This window comes from Anomaloglossus baeobatrachus, chromosome 8, assembly GCF_048569485.1.
Source record: "Anomaloglossus baeobatrachus isolate aAnoBae1 chromosome 8, aAnoBae1.hap1, whole genome shotgun sequence".
NCBI lineage: Eukaryota > Metazoa > Chordata > Amphibia > Anura > Aromobatidae > Anomaloglossus > Anomaloglossus baeobatrachus.
The window spans coordinates 248,056,107-248,067,890 of NC_134360.1; the positions used below are offsets into that span (position 1 = coordinate 248,056,107).

General features: G+C 43.5%; 1 protein-coding gene across 1 annotated transcript in view; it reads left to right on the forward strand.

Annotated features, from left to right (window-relative positions):
- The window catches only part of LOC142249531 (cytochrome P450 4B1-like), a 29,496-nt gene extending 18,135 nt beyond the window's left edge, over positions 1 to 11,361 (forward strand). The window contains exons 4-12 of the mRNA XM_075321198.1: positions 25 to 152; positions 284 to 408; positions 672 to 823; positions 2,911 to 3,017; positions 3,110 to 3,300; positions 6,437 to 6,570; positions 6,909 to 6,973; positions 7,235 to 7,317; positions 11,136 to 11,361. Of these exons, the coding sequence (XP_075177313.1) occupies positions 25 to 152; positions 284 to 408; positions 672 to 823; positions 2,911 to 3,017; positions 3,110 to 3,300; positions 6,437 to 6,570; positions 6,909 to 6,973; positions 7,235 to 7,317; positions 11,136 to 11,313 (1,163 nt within the window). The 3' untranslated portion in view covers positions 11,314 to 11,361. The remainder of the gene's footprint in view (positions 1 to 24; positions 153 to 283; positions 409 to 671; positions 824 to 2,910; positions 3,018 to 3,109; positions 3,301 to 6,436; positions 6,571 to 6,908; positions 6,974 to 7,234; positions 7,318 to 11,135) is intronic.
- The last annotated feature ends 423 nt before the right edge of the window (positions 11,362 to 11,784 follow it).

The window sequence follows — 11,784 nt, forward strand, 5'->3', positions numbered from 1 at the left end:
GCCCTTTGCCCTCATATCATTCAGGGAAAGGTTTGCTGGTGCTATCGGGGCAGAAGTGGTTCCAGCACAGGAAACTGTTAACCCCGGGATTCCATTACGATGTCCTGAAGCCGTATGTCAGAGTGACCTCCGACAGTGTTAACGTCATGCTGGTAAGGAGCAATGTCCACATCCAAGAACCTTCTCAGTCACCCAAAAATCTGTCTAGTGTAAATAGGCTGATGTTCTCCTCTGTAATCTATGTGTGGTTATTTTCTGATTACAATGATGGAATCTTTTTTAGGACAAATGGGAGAAACTGGCTCCAAATAAAAAACCAGTGGAGCTTTTCCATCACGTCAGTCTCATGACCTTGGACACCATCATGAAATGCGCCTTCAGTTACGAGAGCAACTGCCAGAATAACAGGTTGATAGCTGTAAAAACTAATGTATAAAACTACTCAGATTATCAAAAATATGCATACCAGAGAGGTATATCATGTAACTGCTATGGAGGGGTTATTGGTGAGACAGTGCCCAGCCCTAATTTGTTCAGTCCCATATGTAACTTGTTGGTAAAATCCTGCGCCGGACTCTCTTCTTCAAAGGACCAGCACTCCACTTCAGAAGCCATGTCACTTTGCTCTGTACAATATGGTTGACCACTTTCTTCTTTATATTTATCTTTAGTGAAAATGACTACATCAACGCTGTGTATGAGCTCTCCTACCTGGTTCAGCGCCGATACCGCATCTTTCCATATCACAATGACTTTATCTTCTATATCAGCCCACATGGATTCCGCTTCCGGAGAGCGGTGAAAACAACACATGAACACACAGGTCAGAATAGATCATGTAACGTTTCCGATGGGAAGAACATTCTGTATCGTTCTGCTATGCTCTCCTGCAGAGCTGGTATATGTTGCTTATGAAGCAGATCATTTTGAAGGATAAATGCTCTGCTGGTTGTTTCACAAACACTAGGTTTCCTGCTGGTCCTGGGAGGTGCTCTCACAGATGCCTCTTGTTCCCAGTGATTGCTCTGCTTCATTAGGGAGCGTGTTAGCTCAAGATGCCGTCAGTTGTACTTCCTGGTTACAGTTGTGCTGTTGGCTCCCGTGGTGCTCAGTGTTAAGATCTTGGTCTTTCGACTGCTGTTTACCCGTCTTTGCCTGTCCTTCCCTGTTTTTGTTGTGACTTCCCGGATTCTGACCTTGAACTTTCTCCTGACCACGTCTCCACCTGCTCCCTGTATTTTGTATGTATTCTCCTGGAACCCTGACCTTCGGCTTGTATCTCGACCTCGTCTCTGTCTGCCCCCCCCCCCCCGTGTACTGGCATGTCATGCCCTCCTGGTTTATGATCTCTGCCTGTCTGCCTACCTCTACATTTACTGCATACAAGTAGTGTCTAGCGCCACCTTATTAGAGTCATCACAGATCATAAATAGACATGAATGAACCTGAGGTTCGATGTACGGACTGAACACAGACTTTACAAAAAAAGCAGAGTGGAGTTCAGGTGTTTTAGCTAGGCAAACCACGTTGCTATGCATGCTTGGGTGGACTCGGTGCTCAGCCCAGTGTGAGCCACTTGGAGTGTATGAACGGCTCGCACTGCCGGTAACAACAGCATGATCGGATGTGGTGTGCCCTAAACAAACAAAATGGAAAAACCCATCCACCCTCCCATGGAAGTGATCTGTTTATGGCTGAATGCATGTGGGCCGAGACCCGAACTGCCCAATCAGTGATTTCCATTGGTGTTCAGGTCAAGTCTGGATAACAAACCGAACTTTATCTACAGTCCGGCTGCACCTGCCGAACCGAACTTCCATGAGTCCACTCATCTCTAATCATAAATTATTCACAAGCTATATTTTATGACATTTTTTAAATGTTGTACATTCAATATTCCAATGTTAGAGTATTTTTACACAAGTCATAATCCAATGGATGAGATCATTAACCTCTTTTACACATAAACAATGACAGACCATCCCGGAAGCAGTGGCACACCTACCATTGAGCATACTTACCAATTTTCAATACTAAAGGCTGCTTTACACGCAGCGACATCACTAGTCGCTCGTGAAAGCACCCGCCCCCGTCGTTTGTGCATCCCGGGCAAATTGCTGCCCGTGGCGCACAATATCGCTAGCACCCGTCACACATACTTACCTTCCTAACGACGTCTCTGTGGCCGGCGAACAGCCTCTTTCCTAAGGGGGCGGTTCGTGCGGTGTCAAAGCGACGTCACACGGCAGGCGTCCAATAGAAGCGGAGGGGCGGAGAGTAGCCGCATGAAAGTCACGCCCACCTCGTTGCCGGAGGACGCAGGTACGGTGTTGTTCGTCATTTCTGGGGTATCACACATAGCGATGTGTGCTGCCTCAGGAACGACGAACAACCTGCGTCCGAAATCAGCAACGATATTTGGGAAATGGATGACGTGAGTGGTGAGTATTTTGCATCGTTAGCGGTCGCTCGTACGTGTCACACGCAACAACATCGCTAACGAGGCCGGATGTGTGTCACGAATTCCGTGACCCCAACAACATCTCGTTAGCGATGTCGTTGCGTGTAAAGCCCCCTTCAGTCTCAGTGAGGAGGGTAGGTTCACAACCACTGGCTATAGCCATGATCTTTCTAAATCCACATCCCTCTATGCCGACCTCTTCTCTTTTTCACTGCCTTACTGTTCTTTACCTCCATGAATGAAAGTATGTTCCAGAATAGCTGGTTTCTTGGAGGTCTAAGTCAAGTTTGGCAAAGAGCAGGAGACTTGTTGACAATGTCTGAAACCCAACTGGTCTCCCCTTATTTCAGGATCCTCCAGGACAATTCAGGAGAGATGATGAATATTTCATAAAGGTGGACTGTGAAACTTGTTCGGTGTCCACTAATTTCCTTTCTCTGGTATTATAGAAAGAGTAATCAAACTGAGGAAGGAATTACTAAAACAGGAGACAGAGGTTGAGAAGATCAAGCAGAAGAGACATTTGGATTTTCTGGACATTCTTTTATGTGCCAAGGTACTAAAATGCTCAATGTATAAGTTAACCTCTGCCCCCTTTGGATATATGGTATCTTTCCAGTAAAAGAAATTTATATTTGGCTTTATCAGGATGAAAATGGTCAGGGTCTATCTGATGAAGACCTGCGGGCAGAGGTGGACACCTTCATGTTTGAAGGACACGACACAACGGCCAGTGGTGTCTCCTGGACATTATACTGTATGGCTAAATACCCCGAGCACCAAGAGAAATGTCGGGAGGAGATCAGAGAGGTCTTGGGGAATCGGACCACAGTCGAGTGGTAAGAGCCTAATGTATAAGGCCTTATATTGTTGTGTTGTATTGGATTGTCCTGCAAAAGAGTGCTAAAATGCTATACCGCTATATATGTGCCAAGAAAACCTAGATCTAGAAAACCATGTCCATACCTGTCAAGTACTTTACACGTTGCGACATTGTTACCGATATATCGTCGGGGTCACGTCGTTAGTGACGCAATCCGGCGCTGTTAACGACATTGCAACGTGTAAATCCTAGTTGCGACGATGAACGAAAGCATCAGCATCAAAAATCGCTGATCTGTGTAATGTCATTCATTTTCATAATGTCGTTACGATGTTGTTTGTCATCCCTGCAGCAGCACACATCGCTATGTGTGAAGCCGCAGGAACGACAAACATTTCCTTACCTGGGTCCACCGGCTATGCGGAAGGAAGGAGGTGGGCGGGAGGTTATGTCCCTTTCATCTCCGCCCCTCCGCTTCTATTGGTCGGCCACTTAGTGACGCCGTCACGTCGCCGTCAAGGTACAGTTAGGTCCAGAAATATTTGGACAGTGACACAAGTTTTGTTATTTTAGCTGTTTGCAAAAACATGTTCAGAAATACAATTCTATATATAATATGGGCTGAAAGTGCACACTCCCAGCTGCAATATGAGAGTTTTCACATCCAAATCGGAGAAAGGGTTTAGGAATCATAGCTCTGTAATGCATAGCCTCCTCTTTTTCAAGGGACCAAAAGTAATTGGACAAGGGACTCTAAGGGCTGCAATTAACTCTGAAGGCGTCTCCCTCGTTAACCTGTAATCAATGAAGTAGTTAAAAGGTCTGGGGTTGATTACAGGTGTGTGGTTTTGCATTTGGAAGCTGTTGCTGTGACCAGACAACATGCGGTCTAAGGAACTCTCAATTGAGGTGAAGCAGAACATCCTGAGGCTGAAAAAAAAGAAAAAATCCATCAGAGAGATAGCAGACATGCTTGGAGTAGCAAAATCAACAGTCGGGTACATTCTGAGAAAAAAGGAATTGACTGGTGAGCTTGGGAACTCAAAAAGGCCTGGGTGTCCACGGATGACAACAGTGGTGGATGATTGCCGCATACTTTCTTTGGTGAAGAAGAATCCGTTCACAACATCAACTGAAGTCCAGAACACTCTCAGTGAAGTAGGTGTATCTGTCTCTAAGTCAACAGTAAAGAGAAGACTCCATGAAAGTAAATACAAAGGGTTCACATCTAGATGCAAACCATTCATCAATTCCAAAAATAGACAGGCCAGAGTTAAATTTGCTGAAAAACACCTCATGAAGCCAGCTCAGTTCTGGAAAAGTATTCTATGGACAGATGAGACCAAGGTCAACCTGTACCAGAATGATGGGAAGAAAAAAGTTTGGAGAAGAAAGGGAACGGCACATGATCCAAGGCACACCACATCCTCTGTAAAACATGGTGGAGGCAACATGATGGCATGGGCATGCATGGCTTTCAATGGCACTGGGTCACTTGTGTTTATTGATGACATAACAGCAGACAAGAGTAGCCGGATGAATTCTGAAGTGTACCGGGATATACTTTCAGCCTAGATTCAGCCAAATGCCGCAAAGTTGATCGGACGGCGCTTCATAGTACAGGTGGACAATGACCCCAAGCATACAGCCAAAGCTACCCAGGAGTTCATGAGTGCAAAAAAGTGGAACCTTCTGCAATGGCCAAGTCAATCACCAGATCTTAACCCAATTGAGCATGCATTTCACTTGCTCTAATCCAGACTTAAGACGGAAAGACCCACAAACAAGCAAGACCTGAAGGCTGCGGCTGTAAAGGCCTGGCAAAGCATTAAGAAGGAGGAAACCCAGCGTTTGGTGATGTCCATGGGTTCCAGACTTAAGGCAGTGATTGCCTCCAAAGGATTCGCAACAAAATATTGAAAATAAAAATATTTTGTTTGGGTTTGGTTTATTTGTCCAATTACTTTTATCCTCCTAAAATGTGGAGTGTTTGTAAAGAAATGTGACAATTCCTACAATTTCTATCAGATATTTCTGTTCAAACCTTCAAATTAAACGTTACAATCTGCACTTGAATTCTGTTGTAGAGGTTTCATTTCAAATCCAATGTGGTGGCATGCAGAGCCCAACTCGCCAAAATTGTGTCACTGTCCAAATATTTCTGGACCTAACTGTATGTGCGTCTGAAGCTGTCGTAGCAATAATGTTCGCTATGGCAGCTATCACCAGATATCGCATGTGCGACGGGGGCGGGTGCTATCGCGCTCGACATCGCTAGCAATTGTGGGAGCGAGAGTGGGAGCGAGAGTGGGAGCGGGGGAAGGAGAAAGAGAGGGGGAGAGTGGGAGCGAGAGGAAGACTAAAGGGCGCTTTGCACGCTGCAATGTATCTTACAATGTGTCGGCGGGGTCACGTCGTAAGTGACGCACATCCGGCATCATAAGTTACATTGTAGCATGTAACAGCTACGTGCGATTACGATTGAACGGTAAAACGTTCATCACACGCACGTCGTTCAATTCCTAAAAATTGAACGTCAGGTTGTTCATTGTACCAGGGGCAGCGCACATCGCAGTGTGTGACACCTCGGGAACGATGAACAGTTCTTACCTGCGTCCTGCGGCTCCCGGCCGGCAATGCAGAAGGAAGGAGGTGGGCGGGATGTTTACGTCTCGCTCATCTCCGCCCCTCCGCTTCTATTGGCCGGCTGCCGCGTGACGTCGCTGTGACTCTGAACGTCCCTCCCACTCCAGGAAGTGGATGTTCGCCGCCCACATCGAGGTCGTATGGACGGATAAGTGAGTGTGACGGGGGTTACTCGTATGTGTGGCACAATCAACAAATTGAACGGGCCGCACATACGATGGGGGCGGTTACGATCGCATACGATATTGTATGCTGGATTGTAAGGTGTAAAGCAGGCTTTAGTTACTATCCTGGGCAACGCCGGGTACTACAGCTAGCTTATAATAAAGCTAATTCCATAAGTGATTAGGAGTTAAAGATATTTATAAATGGCAATGTCAATAAGCAGTTCTAGGAGGTTTTCATGATTACAGCATTTTTTTTCATGATTCTCATTGGTGTCGCCATTTTTTAATGATTGAATAATATTACAATAGTCACTCTATTACTACTGTTTGTGTGCCCAGGGAAGACCTGAGTAAGCTGCCGTACACCACCATGTGTATAAAGGAGAGTATGCGGCTCTACCCTCCTGTACCGGGAGTCGCTCGGGAGCTGAAAGAACCAATCACATTCTTTGATGGTCGAAGTCTGCCCAAAGGTCGGTCACATTTTTTTAAAATCAAAATAATAAAAATATGATGAAAAAATAAGATTTAATAATAAAACTGCATCCTGCTCTTTAATATGGAAAGCAGAGAAACAATAAACTCCCCAGCAAGCATCCAATTTTGCCAAATATTTACCAAAATGTATAAATATTGGAACTATAACACATGTACTATATATCAACCATTTGTTTAGTATTTACATAATTTGATCATTTTCAAAAATAACAAGTTTGTTGTTAATATTGAAGAAATGGCTTTTATCTTTAGAATGTTTTATTGTAATATGCTATAGAAATATAAATTCCTCCTTTGTCTTTTGATGTGACAGGCACTATTGTATTTCTTAGTGTGTATTGCACGAACAGATCTCCTAGTATTTGGGAAAACCCTGAGGTAAGTGGAGGCTACAGAGGTATATACGGTAACTGTATAGAATCATTTTAATTGTATCTGTATGTAATGTGATTTAGAGGTTGAATGTCCAGATAGATAAATACATACATCTTTTGTATATTATTATTAGTAGTAGTAGTAGTAGTAGTAGTAGTAGTAGTAGTAGTAGTATTAATTATTGTTATTATTATTATTAATATTATTATTATTATTGAATTGTTTTTACAACAAGGTTTATGTGTCATTTATTTTATGATTTAGGTTTTTGATCCACTGAGGTTTTCACCTGAAAATTCATCAAACAGACATTCACATGCGTATGTTCCATTCTCAGCTGGACCAAGGTAAGACATCCTGGAGATCTAAAAATGACGCCTTCCTTGGAATCAAACTCAAGAATGGCACAGTAACTCACGGTATTTACTCAATATGAGGTTCAGATCATAGCTATTACATTTCAAGGCATGGAAACATGGAGCTTGATGGTTAAACATCAAAGTTGAGGCACAGAGGTTAGTAGATACACATACAAAATACTTGACAGTTACACATCAGAGTTGCGGCACAGAACTTGATGGTTACTGTACATACCAGAGTTAAGGCAAAGAGATTAGTGTTTACACATTAAAGTTGAGGCACAGACCTTGACAGTTACACATCATAATTAAGGCACAGAGCTTAGTGGTTACACATCATAATTAAGGAACAGAGCTTAGTGGTTACACATCAGAATTAAGGAACAGAGCTTAGTGGTTACACATCAGAATTAAGGCACAGAGCTTAGTGGTTACACATCAGAATTAAGGCACAGAGCTTAGTGGTTACACATCAGAGTTGAGGCACAGAGCTTAGTAGTTACACATTAGCGCTGAGGCACAGAGCTTAGTGGTTACACATCAGAGTTGAGGCACAATGCTTGATGGTTAAACATCAAAGTTGAGGCACAGAGCTTAGTAGATACACATACAAAATACTTGACAGTTACACATCAGAGTTGCGGCACAGAACTTGATGGTTACTGTACATACCAGAGTTAAGGCAAAGAGATTATTGTTTACACATTAGAGCTGAGGCACAGACCTTGATGGTTACACATCAGAATTAAGGCACAGAGCTTAGTGGTTACACATCAGAATTAAGGCACAGAGCTTAGTGGTTACACATCAGAATTAAGGCACAGAGCTTAGTGGTTACACATCAGAGCTGAGGCACAGAGCTTAGTGGTTACACATCAGAGTTGAGGCACAGAGCTTAGTGGTTACACATTAGCGCTGAGGCACAGAGCTTAGTGGTTACACATCAGAGTTGAGGCACAATGCTTGATGGTTACACATCAGGGTTGAGGCACAATGCTTGATGGTTAAACATCAAAGTTGAGGCACAGATCTTAGTAGATACACATCAGAGTTGAGGCACAATGCTTGATGGTTAAACATCAAAGTTGAGGCACAGAGCTTAGTGGATACACATCAGAGCTGAGGCACAGAGCTTAGTGGTTACACATCAGAGTTGAGGCACAGAGCTTAGTGGTTACACATTAGCGCTGAGGCACAGAGCTTAGTGGTTACACATCAGAGTTGAGGCACAGAGCTTAGTGGTTACACATTAGCGCTGAGGCACAGAGCTTAGTGGTTACACATCAGAGTTGAGGCACAATGCTTGATGGTTACACATCAGAGTTGAGGCACAATGCTTGATGGTTAAACATCAAAGTTGAGGCACAGAGCTTAGTGGATACACATCAGAGTTGAGGCACAGAGCTTGAATTTTACCTAGCAGAGTTGAGGCACAGAGCTTGACAGTTACACATCAGAGTTAAGGCACAGAGATTAGTGGTTACACATCAGAGTTGAGGCACAGAGCTTGAATATTAAACATCAAAGTTGAGGCACAGAGCTTAGTGGTTACACATCAGAGTTAAGGCAAAGAGATTATTGTTTACACATTAGAGCTGAGGCACAGACCTTGATGGTTACACATCAGAATTAAGGCACAGAGCTTAGTGGTTACACATCAGAATTAAGGCACAGAGCTTAGTGGTTACACATCAGAATTAAGGCACAGAGCTTAGTGCTTACACATCAGAATTAAGGCACAGAGCTTAGTGGTTACACATCAGAATTAAGGCACAGAGCTTAGTGGTTACACATCAGAATTAAGGCACAGAGCTTAGTAGTTACACATCAGAGCTGAGGCACAGAGCTTAGTGGATACACATCAGAGCTGAGGCACAGAGCTTAGTGGTTACACATCAGAATTAAGGCACAGAGCTTAGTGGTTACACATCAGAATTAAGGCACAGAGCTTAGTGGTTACACATCAGAATTAAGGCACAGAGCTTAGTGGATACACATCAGAGCTGAGGCACAGAGCTTAGTGGATACACATCATAGATGAGGCACAGAGCTTAGTGGTTACACATCAGAGCTGAGGCACAGAGCTTAGTGGTTACACATTAGAGCTGAGGCACAGAGCTTAGTGGTTACACATCAGAGCTGAGGCACAGGGCTTAGTGGTTACACATCAGAGCTGAGGCACAGAGCTTAGTGGTTACACATCAGAGCTGAGGCACAGAGCTTAGTGGTTACACATCAGAGCTGAGGCACAGAGCTTAGTGGTTACACATCAGAGCTGAGACACAGAGCTTAGTGGATACACATCATAGATGAGGCACAGAGCTTAGTGGTTACACATCAGAGTTGAGGCACAGAGCTTAGTGGTTACACATCAGAGCTGAGGCACAGAGCTTAGTGGTTACACATCAGAGCTGAGGCACAGAGCTTAGTGGTTACACATCAGAGCTGAGACACAGAGCTTAGTGGATACACATCATAGATGAGGCACAGAGCTTGGTGGTTACACATCACAGTTGAGGCACAGAGCTTAGTGGTTACACATCAGAGCTGAGGCACAGAGCTTAGTGGAAACACATCAGAGTTGAGGCACAGGGCTTAGTGGTTACACATCAGAGTTGAGGCACAGAGCTTAGTGGTTACACATCAGAGCTGAGACACAGAGCTTAGTGGATACACATCATATATGAGGCATAGAGCTTAGTGGTTACACATCAGAGCTGAGGCACAGGGCTTAGTGGTTACACATCAGAGCTGAGGCACAGAGATTAGTGGATACACATCATAGATGAGGCACAGAGCTTAGTGGTTACACATCAAAGTTGAGGCACAATGCTTGATGGTTAAACATCAGAGTTGAGGCACAGAGCTTAGTGGATACACATCAGTGTTGAGGCACAGAGCTTAGTGGATACACATCAGTGTTGAGGCACAGAGCTTAGTGGTTACACATCAGAGTTGAGGCACAGAGCTTAGTGGTTACACATCAGAGCTGAGGCACAGAGCTTAGTGGTTACACATCAGTGTTGAGGCACAGAGCTTAGTAGTTACACATCAGAGCTGAGGCACAGAGCTTAGTGGTTACACATAAGAGTTGAGGCACAGAGCTTAGTGGTTACACATCAGTGTTGAGGCACAGAGCTTAGTGGATACACATCAGTGTTGAGGCACAGACCTTGACAGTTACACATCAGAGTTGAGGCACAGAGCTTGACAGTTACACATCTGAGTTAAAGCAGAGCTTATTGGCTGCAAATCAGAGTTGAAAATGACAGCTCACTACACCCGCATCACTTGCATCTTGGGTGCACGGCAACCTGAATAGGCAAAGAGGTATATCAGCAGAAGAGAGTCAGCCCTCCATTTTCCTTGGTTCAGTAATTTATTAGAAATCCATGAGCACACATAACAACATACAGTGTGGTCTTCGATGCTTTTACGCGTTTCGGAATATTATTCTTTAATCATTGATTTATGATTGAGGAATGATATTCTGATACAAGATGTATTGAAGACCGCACAGTATGTCATGTGTGCAATTGGATTTCTAACAAAGTATTGAACCAAGACAAATGGAGTGCTGACTTCATTCATACAGTGCGGTATTCAATACATCTTACGCATTTCGGAATATTTCTTATGATAAAGGAATGATATTCCAAAATGCAAAAGATGTATTGAGAACCGCACTGTACGTCATCTGTGCACATGGATTTCTAATGAAGTATCAACCCAAGAAAAATGAAGTCCTGACTTTCTTCTGCTGAAATTACAAAGCAAATAAGAATCGCTCATATTCTCTCCCCCAGAAATTGTATTGGACAGAACTTCGCTATGAATGAGATGAAAGTGGCCATCGCGCTGACGTTACCGAGATTCGAGCTAAGTATAGACCCCAAGAATGAACCAAAGAAGATTCCTCGGCTCGTCTTACGTTCTGTGAATGGCATTCACTTAAACCTGACTAAAATAGAAAAAGCTCAATAAAATCTGAAGACTGCAACCTCCATGACTCAGTCGTGTCTTTGCTGTTTATGTTGTACTGCTCCATACTGTAATGTTCAAGCTGATGAAATCCTGTAACATCCACTGTCCAGATTTTCCACAATATAACGACATGAATAACAATTCCATAATATATTGCTCTTATATGAAAACTCCATAATATGAACTGTAAATGTCCTGCCATTACTCATCAGATGATTGTAACGAGAAGGCACAGGGTGGTAGTATAACTCACATTTTAAGGTGGTGGGTCACAAACTTTATTCTGTTTACAATAACTTAATTAAACAAGAATTATTTAAATACCTGTCATGCCTCAAGGATCGATCTGGCAATCCTCTGTTCTGCGATCAGCTTCCATCTCTACTAGGCCACAGCATGGTTCAGTTTCTTTCAGGTGCTGATCATCTTTTGTCTGTTTTTCATTCTTTTTCTCGCAACAGGTGTTTTCAT